This window comes from Symphalangus syndactylus, chromosome 8 (assembly GCF_028878055.3).
Source record: "Symphalangus syndactylus isolate Jambi chromosome 8, NHGRI_mSymSyn1-v2.1_pri, whole genome shotgun sequence".
Taxonomy (NCBI): Eukaryota; Metazoa; Chordata; class Mammalia; order Primates; family Hylobatidae; genus Symphalangus; species Symphalangus syndactylus.
This window is the reverse complement of record NC_072430.2, coordinates 72,278,851-72,294,545: the sequence shown is the minus strand read 5'-3', so window position 1 is coordinate 72,294,545 and position 15,695 is coordinate 72,278,851. Positions and strand designations below refer to the sequence as shown.

At 42.0% G+C, this 15,695-nt stretch overlaps 2 protein-coding genes and 1 long non-coding RNA gene across 3 annotated transcripts in view; 1 reads left to right on the top strand and 2 right to left on the bottom strand.

Moving 5' to 3' along the window:
* Window positions 1-13,055, bottom strand: part of RNASE2 (ribonuclease A family member 2) — a 36,333-nt gene extending 23,278 nt beyond the window's left edge. Inside the window, exon 1 of the mRNA XM_063644782.1 lies at window positions 11,767-13,055. The gene's annotated coding sequence lies outside the window, so the exon portion shown is untranslated. The remainder of the gene's footprint in view (window positions 1-11,766) is intronic.
* LOC134737338 (uncharacterized) lies at window positions 12-4,072 on the bottom strand. Its single transcript, XM_063644780.1, has 2 exons — window positions 2,676-4,072; window positions 12-587 (listed from the first exon to the last, which is right to left on the bottom strand). Exons 1-2 carry the CDS (start codon window positions 2,772-2,774, stop codon window positions 12-14), a joined length of 675 nt encoding a protein of 224 aa, XP_063500850.1. The 5' UTR covers window positions 2,775-4,072.
* LOC134737348 (uncharacterized) lies at window positions 532-4,884 on the top strand. The gene is made up of 2 exons (XR_010122177.1): window positions 532-592; window positions 4,015-4,884. It is a non-coding gene; the product is annotated as an uncharacterized lncRNA (long non-coding RNA).
* Window positions 13,056-15,695: the final 2,640 nt, after the last annotated feature.

Here is a 15,695-nt window from a genome sequence, read left to right as displayed (position 1 = left end):
CTCCAACCAAGCTAGTAGACAATCCCCTTCTCCTGGGGCTGATCTTCCCACCAGCTGCTCTCATAAAACCTCCTGATGGCTGGCCCTATGTGTCCTGGATCATAGAGTCCTTCTGCCTTCTGCGGGACATTCTGTGCCTTTCTCCTCAATGGGCTCCTTCGGAGGGTATTAGGGACGATACCCTGGTGGGAAACCGCTTCCTTTAGGGAAACAAATCGCTGTGGCTCCCGAGGTGTCACCGGAAAAAGCCGTTTCTGGAGAAGCTGGAGGAGCGTGGGCACCTCAGCCGGCCCAGAGCCTTCGTGGTCTCCCCGTTCCCGTGGCCGTCTTATTGGTCGGCAGGGGGCGCCGCGCCACAAGCTTCCTGCAGGCCAAGACTCCAAAACTTCTTTCTTGGTTTCCTTTGAGATAGGCTGCAAGTTTCTTGGTTGCTGACACGGGTAGATGATAATAGGTGAATAAACAAAATCCAGCCAGCATAAATACAGTCTAACTGTTGAAGAACAGATTTCTGAGTTTACCATAACTTTCATGCACTGCAGCACTGTAACGTTGAAACTGCCACGTTCAGAGTCACACTGCAGCACCTCGGGTAAGAAGGAAAGGAAGTGAATATGCACAGAAGACCTACTTGTGTTATGAGCTTTACAGTTTAGCTGCGCTGGAGAAGAGTTTCTTTCTTTCTTGGAATCTATTACATCACCGATCCCCTTCTTTTTTTTTTTGAGACGGAGTCTCGCTCTGTCGCCCAGGCTGGAGTGCAGTGGCGCGATCTCGGCTCACTGCAAGCTCCGCCTCCCGGGTTCACGGCATTCTCCTGCCTCAGCCTCTCCGAGTAGCTGGGACTACAGGCGTCCGCCACCACGCCCGGCTAATTTTTTGTATTTTTTAGTAGAGACGGGGTTTCACCGTGGTCTCGATCTCCTGACCTCGTGATCCGCCCGCCTCGGCCTCCCAAAGTGCTGGGATTACAAGCGTGAGCCACCGCGCCCGGCCCACCGATCCCCTTCTGAAGGAGGTTATTTTATCCACAAGAGGAAGCATCCAAAGGTGTTCATATTCTCTAGCCTGTGACTCCACCAAAATGGTGACAAGGTTTTGAAGCGAAGGAGGGCACTTGACTCTAGGGCAGCCGCCCATTAACTGACTAGCCAGGTGCCCATGGAGCAGAGTTGCATGGGGATTTTACCCTTTTGGAATAATCCAGTGACAAAACTGGATACTGTTACTTTCATTCCTTCCCCCGATGCCAGGAGGTATAGCCGTTTTGCCTTTGTTTTTGACATTCAGCACTTAGCCTAATGCTCACTATAAAAGTGCCTTCAAGAAATCTTTAATGGGCCATTTTGGTAGGTCTGGTTCTTGCTGTGGATCTTTTCTAGATGCCCATTTTTAGATTAGAAAAGTTTCTTCCTTTCTGCTCCTGCTTATCTCTCTTGAATGGACTGGGAATTTCATTGAATGATGGGATTATACAGCATATTTCTTTAATCAGTTAATGGGGTGAATTAGATTAGTTGATTTTAGAATACTAAACCAACCTTGTATTCCTGGGATAAACCCATTTTGGTTATGTGATATAATCTTTTTTATATATGACTAAATTTACTTTGCTAATATTTTGTTAAATTTTTTTTTGCATTTATGCTCACGAATGAGATTGGTCTGTAATTTTTTTGTACTGCCTTGTTTAATTTTGGTATCTAGGTTATATGTTAGCCTCCAGAAATGAATTGGGGAGTGGTCCTTCTTTATTTTGTAACTGGAAGTATATGTTATTTTAATGCTTGGTAGAACTCACATGTAAGGCTGTTTGGTCCTGATATTTTATTTTCTTTGAGATTGCCTTTTCTTTTTTTCTTTTCCTTTTTTTTTTTTTTTTTTTTTTTTTTGGAGATGGGTCTTCCTATGTTGCCCAGGCTAGGGTGCAGTGGCTATTCACAGGTGCAATCACAGAGCATACCTCAAACTACTGTTCTCAACTGATCCTTGAACACTTGGTCTCAGGTGCCTCAAACTCTTGGGATTGAACTCCTGATCTTGAATAATCCTGCTGCCTCAGCCTCCAGAGTAGCTGGGTCTACAGGTGCACACCACCAGGCTTAGCCTCAAACTATTTTAAACTTCTGTTTCAATTTCCTTAATGGTTAAAGAGATGCTAGCTTTTCCATTTCTTCTTGAGAAAGCTTTGGTAGATTGTTTTTTTCCCAGGTAGGAATTTATCCATTTCATCTAAAGTTTCCAAATATATTAGCATAAAGTTATTCATAATCTGTTTAATATTTATAGCATTGATTTTATGTCCTATTTTTATTCTGACTTTTTTGTACCTTTTTTATTGATAAAACTTTTGAGGTGTGTCTCTCTTATTAGACAGAGATTTTTTCAGACATGCAGAAGCAAGTACTTATAAACTCATGTAGAAACTTTTTTAGAATGGGTCTGCCTCTTTTTTTTTTTTTGAGATGGAGTGTCACTCTGTCACCCAGGCTGGAGTGCAGTGCCGCAACCTTGGCTCACTGCAACCTTTGCTTCCTGGGTTCAAGCGATTCTCCTTCCTCAGCCTCCTGAGTAGCTGGGATTACAGTCATGTGCCACCACACCCAGCTAATTTTTGTATTTTTAGTAGAGATGGGGTTTCACCATGTTGGCCAAGCTGGTCTTGAATTCCTTACCTCAGGTGATCTGCCCTCCTCGGCCTCCCAAAGTGCTGGGATTACAGGCGTGAGCCACCACGCCTGGCCAGGTCCACCTCTTGAGTCACACGGATCCATTTCCCCAGACAGATTCAAGAGACAACTCCTCCAGGCTTCCTACCAGTCTCTGTTCCTGAAGGGAAACTTAAGAGGAAGTTTACGTGGACAAACAAACTGTAGTCACTGTCAATGCCGCAGATCTTGGGGCTGCAACTAGCACCCATCCACTCCTTCCTTTACTATGTATTCTAACCTCCCTTTACCCTCAGGTCTTACTTGCTTATTCTTATTTACCCTGTCACCAATTCTGAGAGGTTAAGCCCTTGGTAATCATATTTTTCTCAGGCTGAGGTGGCTACACACATACATTCACAGTTAAAATGGAGCATGGGAGTACCAGAAAGTGCCCAAGTAGATTACCTGGGTTCTACATAAATTCTTTTCTGCCTCTACTGAGTAAAAGCAGCCCTACCTCCCTCCTGCTAATCAGGGTTACTTCGCCTCAACAGTATGGCAACTCCTCTTCACATCTCCTGGTCCCTAGACACAAGAAATCCAAAGTGTCCTGGGAAAAGCTGTAGCTTGCAGTTCAATGAGACCTTTCTGTGTAACTTGGCAAGGGTGCATCTTCTTTGGGGACCTGGACCTTTGACCCTGCAGAGCCCAGAGTTACAGAAATGAAAGCATAACATATCTGAGTGAGTCAATCCGAGAGATGGTAAGTGGAGCTACTCCCGCTTCTACTCCTTGGTTCCTGGATCCGTGTATTCTTCCTATTGGGAACACAGTACGCTTTACAGGCCTCTGATTTAATAAATACACTGCATCCTGAGGAATGATATCCCATACTTTCATAATGTTACCTCTTAGCTGCTGCTTCAGCTGTATCTTTGGAAAGTCAGTTTCTCTTCTTTCTTCCCTCCCTCCTTTCTTTCTTCTACCCTCCTTTCTTCCTCTCTCTCTTTTCCCTTCCTTCCTTTCCCCATTTCTCTTTCTCTTTCTCTTTCTTCCTCCCTCCCTCCCTTCCTTTCTTTCCTTGAGCTGGAATGGCTTGCACCTTCCTTTTCCCACGTAAACACCAATGGACTCTTCCCATTAGTCCTCTAGTTTCTTCCAGAGGTAGGTGAAATTATTGAAGAGACTTCAGCAGAAATTAGGGAAGATCTTCTGAACTGTGATTAAATGGAGTGTGGTCATTTACCTAATTATCCTTGGTTATCACCTTCTGTGATAGTGATTTTACTTATTAAGCAGCAGAGCCATCTGGTGAAGATCTGCATTACTTTTTAATCTTATGTTTGCCTTTTGTCTTTCCCAGATTTGATAAATGGTTTGTCCTCATGATCCACTGATGCAGACTACATGGGAAGTCCCAATGTCCTGGTGCCCAAAGGCAAGATCATTTTCCCCCTGCAGTGTTTCTGTTTATCATGGTGATATGAGTGGGCTCTTATTGGGGGTGCCTAATGCTGCAATAAAGAAAGGATTTTCTCAGCCTGGCGCAGTGGCTCATGCCTGTAATCCCAACACTTTTGGAGGCTGAGGCAGGCAGATCACGAGGTCAACAGATCAAGACCATCCTGGCCAACATGGTGAAACACTGTCTCTACTAAAAATACAAAAATTAGCTAGGCATGGTGGCATGCACCTGTTGTCCCAGCTACTTGGGAGGCTGAGGCAGAAGAATTGCTTGAACCCGGGAAGCAGAGGTTACAGTGAGCTGAGACCGCACCACTGCACTCCAGCCTGGTGACAGAGCGAGACTCCGTCTCAAAGAAGAAAAAAAAAAGAAAAGATTTTATCTTCTGAATTAAGCTGTATCCCTCTGAGCTAGTCAGGGAAATAGGCAATCTGTATTTCTATGGCTCATAGATACTGGCATCACTGGTTATCACTTGTGATAAGTAAGCAACATCCTTCCTTCATAGATTTATAGCTCAGTGTTTGGCATATGTGCTACAATTATTATCACAGGCAAGGTGTGCAGAGGCACAGTTTTCTAGGATACAAGCACCTGTCTGTTTTGTTCACCTCTCCCTATATGGCACTTAGCATAGTGCTTGTCATATCAAAGGCACTCAGAAATGTTAATTAAATAAATATTAGTGATAGAAGAATGTCTTTCTATTGTCTTCACATATGAATAAAAAGTTGGCCGGGGCAGTGGCTCACGCCTGTAATCCCAGCACTTTGAGAGGGTGAGGTGAGTGGATCACTTTTGTTCAGGAATTTGGGACCAGTCTGGGCAACATGGTGAAACCCCATCTCTACAAAAAATACAAAAATTAGCCAGGCGTGGTGGCACATGCCTGTAGTCCCAACTACTCAGGAGGCTGAGGTGGGAGGATCACTTGAGCCTAGGAGGTGGAGGTTGCAGTGAGCCAAGGTTGGGCTGCTGCACTCCAGCCTGGGAGACAGAGCCAGACCCTGTCTCAAAAAAAAAAAAAAAAAGTTAACTAGATAAAACATCCTTTGTTTCTGGATGTCCAAAGAGTTGTTTTTATTGTTTCACTGAAATGTCATGGATTAATATAGTCTGTATTCCTGTATTAGTAGCCTGCTACTACTGCATAAAAACATTCAGAATGCCTTCTCTTTTGTTGTATTTTAGACATTTTTCAAAAGCCTAGGTTTTTGTGTTGCTTTTGCTTATGCTGAGTCTCTGTGATCTCCACCTGTTTCTAAAACCAGCTCCCTATCTCTGCTGAAGAATGTTCCTTTTGTTCTTTGACTTTTGATTCTGTGTCTTGTGTTTTAATATTCAGTTTAGGAATCTCAGTATATTTTAGGTTGAGTCCCTGGAATTCAAGTGAGATGCATTTTTTTTTCTTTTTTTGAGAAATTAATTAACAATTTATTCTAATGTGTGGATGTCTAAGTTCCTGGCATTTGACTGAGCTTTGTAATGTGTACTTTCTACACTGTGGAAAGAAGGAGTTATAAAAATATATATATAGCCAGGTGCAGTGGCTCACACCTCTAATCCCAGCACTTTGGGAGACCGAGGTGGGTGGATCATTTGAGGTCAAGGGTTTGAGACCAGCCTGGCCAACATGGTGAAACCCTGTCTGTACTAAAAATACAAAAATAAGCCAGGCATGGTGGCAGGTGCCTGTAATCCCAGCTACTCGGGAGGCTGAGGCAGGAGAATTGCTTGAACCCAGGAGGTAGAGGTTGCAGTGACCTGAGACTGTGCCATTGCACTCCAGCCTGGGCAACAAGAGCAAAACTCCATCTCAAAAAGAAAAAATATATATATATTCTCAAAAAGAAAATCTATCTATCTATATATACATATAGATAGATTTCAAAATAGGAATTTTTTACCTATCAAGATAGAAGATCCTGTTAATAAATTTGGAGAACAATTAGATATTCAACAAGTAGACATTGTGCATTTCTACTTAATGGACATCTGTATTGCCAGAATGCCATTGAACATGATCCTGGTTTTAAAGTAGTGGTTGTCCAAGAAAGGAGTATGAGGCTGAGAAAATTCTCTTAGAGTGACAGAATTGCTAGATTGAACAAGTTGATTTAGAATAGGTTGCTCTACATCTCTCTTATGGTTTTCAAGGATTCAGCAGGCCATTGTGGACAAGATCTACAAGAAAACGTATGTGTTTCATTTTGAGTGATAACCCAAGGTTAAACCCAAAACTCTTAGGTTCAGGATTTCAAAGTATAGGCCATACTAAGAGAAAATATTTATGACACATATACACTTGATTAATGCAATATTTGCATTTGTTTCTGTCAATAAGCTAGCAGGGAGCAAGCTAATGGGTAGGGTAATAGGGACAGACATACACCAGCTTAAGAGGAACAATCAGTATCTTACTGTCAGGCTGCCACTGATGCTCAGCTAGTGCATCATTGACCCCCATCTACAAGATTTTCTTCTTCATTTCTGCATAAGGAGGCTAAAGTTACCTCAAAAGCTGGTGATTATGGTCTGCAGAAAACTCAGCTTAGCATTCCCCTTTAGAGATACGGGGATACTGATGCTCAATGTTCAGTGACAGCACAGCTGCCTGGACTTTATGCCAAAACTCTCACTAGAGATCGAAGTTTATAGGAGCCTTAGCCTACATTCTCGTTAGTTCTTCCACAGACTTTCTCTCAAAAACAAGCAACACGTTTATATTACCCACTTTTCATATATAAGCATGTTTTTCACTTTTAAATAAATTCTCTCAAAAATAACATTTAAAACCACATTTTACATCAACATAGTTATGAAATTTCTTAATAACAACGTATTTGTAATTTGACCAAGTGGAGTGAAAACCCTCTATCAAAACAAATGCACTTTAGTGGGGAACGAGGCATCCTTTATAAATACATAAACGAATCATACACAGCACAATATCTGTGCAATATTGGTTAGCTTCCCTCTAATTCATCTCCACATGTCTTAGAACTATAAGCAATCTCCCATCATAACTCAATCTTCCCCACAGCTGAGGCCCACAGCCTGAGCTGGCCAGATTCCTTTGAGGGAACTGAGTTTCCATCTCTCACTCCCTGTCATCAGCCTACTAGAAACCGAGGTGAAGGAGTGTGAATGCCTTGGAGCAGTGCCTCACTGACAGGAGAAGAGCGCAGGGAATATTCTCTTCCAAGAGGGCCTGCAACATCTCTACACCAGAGGGCACCACTTCCCAAGTCAAGCTTTGCTGGCATTTTTGAAATCTGGAGGAAGGTGAAAAATGACTATTTTCATAAAGTAGGTAAAGGAAAATTCTGGAACAGTACATCCATTTTCTTATGCTCACCTGGAGAAGATTTGTAGAAGAACAAAATTATAAGTATCTGAAGTCAAGCAAGCACACCATGGGTCTGAGGTGGTTCTTGCTCCCTCCTGCACTTTGAGTTCTTCATCTATAGAATGTCAATAGCCCTGTAGGCTGATGTAGATATCTTTCAGTGGGTTAGTAAATAATGGTCTTTGGTTCAAATTGCATGTAGTGTCGTTTTGCCAGCAGTGACATATGTTTTTAGCACTCTAAACTGAAACAAAGAACAAGAACTTCAACAAGAACAAGTTCCCACCCTGGTAGTCACAGGCACTCAAAACAGCTCTTTGGAAGAGGCCACTACCACCGAGGGCAAAATTCCAAACAGTTAATCAGCCCCCAGGCTGTTTTCTTGAGTAGGAAAAATAATTGAAATACTCAGCAATAAGAGAAAAGCCAAACAGGGGATGGCACATCTTTAGGATGCAAAACTATGCTGCCATCATAAATGCACTCTAGGAGAATATGTATGGCAATGGGAAAGCATTCCCTTTATATTGTTAAGCAAAAAAAAAAAAAAAGAGAGAGAGAGCAGCCATAAAATAGTACCCACATTTTAGTTTTTAATATAATCAGCAAAAAACCTGGCTGGAAACTTGTAAATATGAAGAGTGTTTATCTTTGGTTGGTGAGATTATAGCTGACTAGTTTTTTTTTAATTTCTGTATTTGAAATGTGTTACTTCTCTAATCAGAAAAAAAATTTAAAGTGTTATTTAAAATATTGACTCCTCAAATCAGACATTCTGAGGTCCTCTCCAGCACTGCAAATCCCCTCTTCTTGCTACAGTGGAGGTGGCACATTCACCTAGAATTTTGGGCTCCTCTTCTGAGTAGTAGGTGATACTAATAGAGGAATATTTGGAATTCCAGAATTTGCTCAGAGAACTCTTGGCTAATTTTTAGGGATGAATCCACTTCTTTCTCCCAGAGTATCCTCCTCAAGAAAAATGCTTCACCTGCTGGATAACTAGAATTTCCTCTTTGTTATCTTTCAGAAGGATGCTTGGTAACACACACTAGTCAGGAAACCACTACTTTTGAAACAATATTTTTCTCCAAGAATTATTATCATTGACTCTTCCCTTTGTCTTCTGACATTCATTCTTAAAAAGGCAAAGCTAGGTTTTAGGAGGAAAGCTTGGGCATTGTCTGAAAACAAAGATATCATTAAAAGTCCTGTGGGACCTAAGCAAGGTGCCTGTCCCATCTGAGCCACTAGGAAGCAATACTGTGGCCTGTATTAGCTGCAGAAAGGCCCTGAAAAATAAGGCAGTCAATACCAGAAAAGGCAAAGGAATTTGTTAAGCTGCCACTGCAAGCAAATGACAGAACAGAAACCCAATCCAGGGTGCTCTGCCTGACTAGTCCCATGACTGTATGGGAAATAGAGCCACATATACAAAATCACATGATGTGATGGAGATAACACTATAGCTGTGAAAAAGCTAGCATGACATTAGCCTTTTTAGGTAACAAGGCTAAGCTTATTGCCAGACCTGATGCATTTTCACCCTTTGATGCATACAAAAAATATGAACTTCTTTTCTACAGGATTAGGGGATAGAGAGAGGTAACTACAGAGTATGCCCATTATTCTATGGAGAATATTTCCTCTTTACATTTGCTGTGTCCAGAGTCTTAGCTTTAATTTACTTAAGAGATTACCAGGAGAAAGATACACACATATTCATCCATGTCTCCCTAGCACCTGGATCTGCATTTGACATGAGGCTGGCTTCTGTGTTTATTATTCCCCATCTTCCTATCCAGCAAGAAAGTGGGTCTTACCTCTGTGTGTAAACCAAGATCCATCCCTCACAAACCACATGTACACACACACACACACACACACACACACACACACACAATGAACTGAGTGCCCACAGGAAAGATACTTATTGGTCAGTCATCCTTACCCAGGACACTGGACACTTGGATTTAAGTAAGTTCATGATGATGGAGAAAATGGAGAAAGTGAATTGAATTATTTGTAAGTCCATGCTTATGGAAAAATCAGGAAAGAAATCGAATTATTTTGTCTGAAGCTCAGAAAGTAAGGGAAGACTTTAAATCATACTTACCATGCTTACAATGGTGATTGTAGGATACAATATAATGAACAAGAATAAATCTTTAAGACAGGGACAGATGGTGTTTGAACATGTTATTTAGGTCAAGAGATCTCCATCTTCATTATAGACTAAAGGAGAAGAGATGAATGTAAACTAGGGAGGCTTAGACAAACCTAGGAAGTTTCCAGGGAATCTGCTGTCTCCAGACTTGACAAAGGGGCAAAAAACACCTCTGTCTTTACTCTTCGGATTCTTTGTATCCTTTGGAGGTGGAAGGTAGACTGTGTCACCGAAGATCTTTCATCTCTGAGTCACAGTGAACATCCCAATAAAGCAGTCCAAAATGATATCCTGAGAAGTCTACTTGATGTCAAGTAAAATAATAATTAATGTATACAGCTATATCCTAGGCTTAATCTCAAACCTGTGTAGCGAAATGGGAGAGTTAAGAGAAGGAAGAAAAGGTGAAAATCATACTGTGTTAGCATCCGGCCACCAAATAGAGGCAAATAAAGGAGGTACTTGCTTTTTAATCCTGGTGCCAAGGTCTCTGGATAGAAAAGGCTGGTGTAAGTCAGGTGTTATGGGAGGAATTTGCCTCTGAGGGATGGACAGATCAGGCAGCAGATGTGTGCCGATGCTGGCGAAGCCTTTCTGCTTACAAGAGACAAGTCAAAGAAACCTGAAGTAATGAAGAGAATGCAGAGGGTGGAGCCTCCAGCAAGCACGAGTTGAGTAGTAGTCTGTGGTTGTGAAGATGGGTATTTTTACAAAAGCAGCCACATTTGAATTTGTATCTTTGATGAGAATTTTTGCACACCGAGTCTTGATGTCCTCAGAAAAGAAAATACAATAGGAGAGCGCCCCCTGCTGGCACGCAGTGAGCTAGACATCTCTACCTCTGAGCCTGATTGACCTGGCTCCCCTTCCTCGGTTTAGAAGGTGCCCAGAAACCTTAACTGAGCTGCTTCTGTTTCTTTCATGAGGCCGTGGGGGTTTTCATGGCTGTGCGGATCATCTGTGCCTGGAGTCAGCCTAGGTTCACCATGCTGCCTCTCCTCTGCATTTTTCCTCCCCTCCAACTTCGCCCTCAGTCTCTCTCCAATCTCGACTTTGCCACACTTTTCAAGAGGCAATTTATTTTCACCAAATTTCGGGGTTCTCAAAAGACAGTAAGATTAAGTTTGGCTTCACACCCTTCCTCCTTTTCATTCTGCAGATATCCCAGGGAATTGCAAAAGGGTCTGGCTCCCTGCTTGGAACTAGAGGCATGAGGAAAATACAAAGAGAAGAAAGAAAAAGTAGTATCTCAGCAAACTATCCTGCCTCACATATATTCTTTAATTTTCTTGCTGGAAAATCTCTGGGCCCTGTCTCTATGCTCTTTCCATCTCAGGGTCCAGAATAGGGAGAATACGAAATTATATCCATGTGGGTATAATATCAAATTTACCTTGAACCCCAGTGTTAGATCCTGACTTGCAAAGACAGTCTCTGAAAAGGTAAAGGGGTCTGTATGTTGGGCGCCTCAGTTGCTCTTTCCTGGCCTAACTTAAAGAAGGGCTTTGAAGTGTGTGCGGCGTGTGTGTGTGTGTGTGTGTGTGTGTGTGAACCTTAACTGGGAAAGGGGCTGGTTTGCTTGATGATTATCTCTTCCTCAATCTCAGTGGGGATGGGGAAGTTTCCACTGTGTGGTAGCATTCCTGAGAACCACCCTTTCTACTCATTGCCAAAAGTTAGAAGTTATTGTTGTACAGACTTTTGTTAGTTGGGGAACAAGATAATTCTATAAAAATGTGGAATATTTCTATGAGAATCATTTAAAAAACAAATGCCCTTAGACTGTGTCTTTTTGCTCTCACTACTATGTATGATCATGAATTCACAAACACTCCTGATTTTTCTGAAGTAGTGGTCTACAAACTCTAACATAAACCAGGATCTCCTGGATTAGCATTCTCTAATAAGCTGAAAGTTTGTTAGGTAAAAGCACAAAAACATGTGAGGCCTACTACTAATAATACAAGCCAGAGTGTCTCCAGATTATTGACCCTGGGATGTCCAAGTCAGTACACATCGTTGAAGACAGAAACACACTTGTGCTACAATAAAATGTGAGCCGTGTAATACAATAGATTAGGGGCCAGCCTGGCCAACATAGTGAAACCCTGTCTCTACTAAAAAATGCAAAAATTACCCGGGTGAGGTGGCGCATGTCTGTAGTCCCAGCTACTCCGGAGGCTGAGGCAGAAGAATAGCTTAAACCTGGGAGGCGAAGGTTGCAGTGAGCCGAGATCGCACCACTGCACTCTAGCCTGGGTGACAGAGCGAGACTCCATCTCAAAAAAAAAAAAAAAAAAAATAGATTAGGGGATATGAAATATCTGAAAGGAAGAAAAGGAGCCAAGAAAAGGAAAGGAGTAAAGAAGAATACAATGGGATACAAACAATAAGCCCATGAGAAGATGAAGTTTCCAGTGTGACAGATACTCTCTTCCTTCCCTAATGCCTGGAATCTGGCTGTGTGTGGAGGAAGATGAAAGGCTGTCTAGTGAGTCCGCTGGACTAGAAGCTCCCTGGGACCAGGTTATGTGTTTTGCATCTCCAGTACCTAGCGGTCTGCCTGGCACAGAGTCTATGCTCAGAAAGTGTTTCATTGATGAATGGTGAGACAGGTAATACATTAGCATGCTGAGTTTGCCAAAAGTCATTAAATGTATAAATTAGAATGTTCTACCAATTATATGTTATACTACCCTCTGTTCTGTATCTCAGTGATCATCTGTCTGAATTTCCCGCTTTGAACACTAGATGTCCTCTGGGACTGACACCATGACCAGACCCTAGAGATTCAAACCTCTCACCAGCGCTCTCCTGCTGAGGGCTGGGTCCTGTTTCCTGTACCCTTCAGAACTTCTGTCAGTGGACTGCTCACTGAAACGTTACCCTGGCTCCCACACATGACTTACAGCGTTAGCCAGTGCTTGAAACCTACTCCCCTACTGGGTCAGCTCTTCTAGAATTCTGATATTAGCCGCAGTCAACTGGGCATTTTACTTTGGACTGCTGACCATCCACCTTGGGAATGAGCTCTTTAGCCAGTTCAGTCAATCCTGCCAAGAACTGGCTTCTTCCTTTACTCAGTGACCTATCTCAGGGGTTTCCACGTGACCAAGAGTCATGGGCATGACAGAGGGAGCGTTGGAAGATGCATTTGTATCTTCAGTATCCTAATGAATCCTCTGGAAATTGGTGGTGTGATGGAATGTTTGATTCTAATTCATGCTAATGTATGGCTACGATAGTTACCATGCCATACAAAAGGCAACTGAAAAGTCACTAGGACCTTCTAAGAGAGTTAAAATGGAGCCATTTCTCTCACTTGGTTCGTGCTTCTTTTCCTCTCCTGAATAGTGAATTTCAAAGTTCTTTCATTCCTCTTTACTTTAGAAGACAAATTTGTAGGACCCCTAATCCCACAAAGTGCTGTAAAGGGGGAGAAAGGGGTCAAGTAAGTTTACTGATTAACATTAGCCAATAGTTACCACCTTATGAGGCTTTAAAAAGAATAACCAAAATAGTCACTGAAACCATTCTGAGGAGGTAAAAGTAAATAAAGCCGTCTCCCCTGTGACCTTCATTTCATTTCCATTTTGTTCTCCTGATAGTGATTTTTAAGGGTCTCTAATCCTCTTGTATCATGGAGGGCCAATACTACAGGAACACTGATACTGCTGGATGCTCTGTTGAGGAGAAAGAGTGATTCTTCTATAAGACCCATTCAAATACATTTAGGAAATCTGCTTCCCGTAGTTAGTTCTTAGATATTTACAATGCATCTTAGAACATGAAAAGCTCTGTAATAAATTCTATTTATGTTAACTTTTTTCTTTATTTACCAATGTTTAGGCCCTGGAAGACCTTTCCCTATAACTCCTGATAAACTTTGGGAAATGCTCTTGAAGTATTTCATGATCCCCTTTGGAGGCTGCAATTCTTTACCTCCTCATGTTTGCCGTTCAGTCCAGTGTAATCTTGGTGTCACACTAGGTAGTGAACCTGAACATTACACACACTTCTGAATGGAATTTATGATGCCAGTAGGTCACGAGAGCCATGACAGCTGAAAGCTTTCAAATGCCAATTGAAAGCTGGTGCCATTTACTTTCACAGCACAAAGACCCACAAAGATAACAGGAAAATTTCTTTTCTTTTTTTTTTTTTTGAGACAGGGCCCCACTCTGTCATCCAGACTGATGCAGTGGCACGATCTTGGCTCACTGCAACCTCCACCTCTTGGGCCCTAGGGATCCTCTCACTTCAGCATCTCAAGTAGCTGGGACTACAGGTGTGCACCACCACACCTGCTAATTTTTGTATTTTTAGTGGAGATGGGGTTTCCCTATGTTGCCCAGTCTGGCCTTGAACTCCTGGACTCAAGTGATCCTCCCGCCTCAGCCTCCCTAAGTGCTGGGATTATAAGCGTGAGCCACTGCGCCCGGCAAAAAATAACATGAAAAATTATTCTAGTTCTCTTTCACTCAGATAAGCATGAAAGCTGATTTCTTCTCTTTTTCTGATAAAGGTCTCTATGCTTCTTCCAAGAGAGAGATTTCGGAACAATGGGAAGAGTCGGAATTGGGTCTTTCTGTCCTCTATCATGACCTGAGCCGTCTGTTCACATCGAGAGCACACCTCTTGGGGTGCATGGGCACCGTGTGAAGACTGCCTAACCATGTGAGAGTTTGAGCCGAGATTGCACCACTGCACTCCAGCCTGAGTGACAGAGCAAGACACCATCTCAAAAAAAAAAAAAAAAAAATTCCCCTAGATTTAGCATGCATTGATAATTCTTGCTTAATCCACTTTTTGCTATGGTAGTGACAAAATGATAACTTTTAAGTTTCTGCATGCCACATTTAACAGCTGGCTTTCAGCTTTCTACTGTAAGCAAAACACTATCTTCTTCACATTGGTTTATTTGTGTTTATATTTATTGCCAGTGGGACTCAAAAATTTTTATTTTTTCAATGGCTTATAATTCATTATTGTAGTTAATATTTTGGTGCCCAAATAGTCCCAGTATTGGCTACTGAGATCCCTTTCAAGCTGCCTTCTGTGTCTCTGTGATATGCTATCCTTTCTGCTTTCTCAGGACTTCCATTATTTTTTTGGCATAGCAATATGTTCCAGCCTCATCTTGCACCTGCTCCACCTCAGTCATTTTCCTAAGGTGCCCTGATTTTTTAGTGGGAGATGGTGTTAGAGACCAAGATCTTGGCAGGTGTGTTCTTTGCTGCTGAAGTGTCTTCGTCTCGAGGCTTCTTTAGTGAACAGAGTTAAGAAATACATGCCCGCATATATGCATATATCCACAAATGAATGTACACATACATAAATATGTATGCATATGTACATATACATATTTAAAAAATTATTAGTTTACAGAGATACGTTTAATTCAATCCATCCCCACAGGGTTCTTCGTTGCATTCCTCCCTTCCATAATTGCACGTCCTTTCTTCCATAGTGTGATTAACAACATTAACCCTTGTACTTATTTGCTCACTCTTATAATAAATCAAAAGTAGTTTGAGAATGCTTTGCTCATACCACTATAATAAACAAAATTGCTAAGAAATGGTTCAGCATATGAACTTTTTTTCCACTCCCACCCCACTCACCCTGGTTAAGACTGAAGGTTTATACCTAAATAATAAAATCAGGAGAATTAATAAAAGTATTGTTTAGTAAGGCCGGGCGAGGTGGCTCGTGCCTGTAGTCTCAGCACTTTGGGAAGCTGAGGCAGGTGGATCACTTGAAGTCAGGAGTTTGAGACCAGCCTAGCTAACATAGAAAACCCTGTCTCTACTAAAAATACAAAAATTAGCTGGGCATGATGGCATGCACCTGTAGTCCCAGCTACTCAGGAGGCTGAGGCAGGAGAACAGCTTGAACCCAGGAGGCAGAGGTTGCAGTGAGCTGAGATCATGCCACTGCACTCTAGCCTGGGCGACAGAGGGAGACTCCATCTAAAAAAAAAAAAAAATACTGTTTAGTAAGTGTGTTATGCAATAACAGATAACCAAAATGATGTTATTAGCTTTAGGTTATGCAGTGGCACTG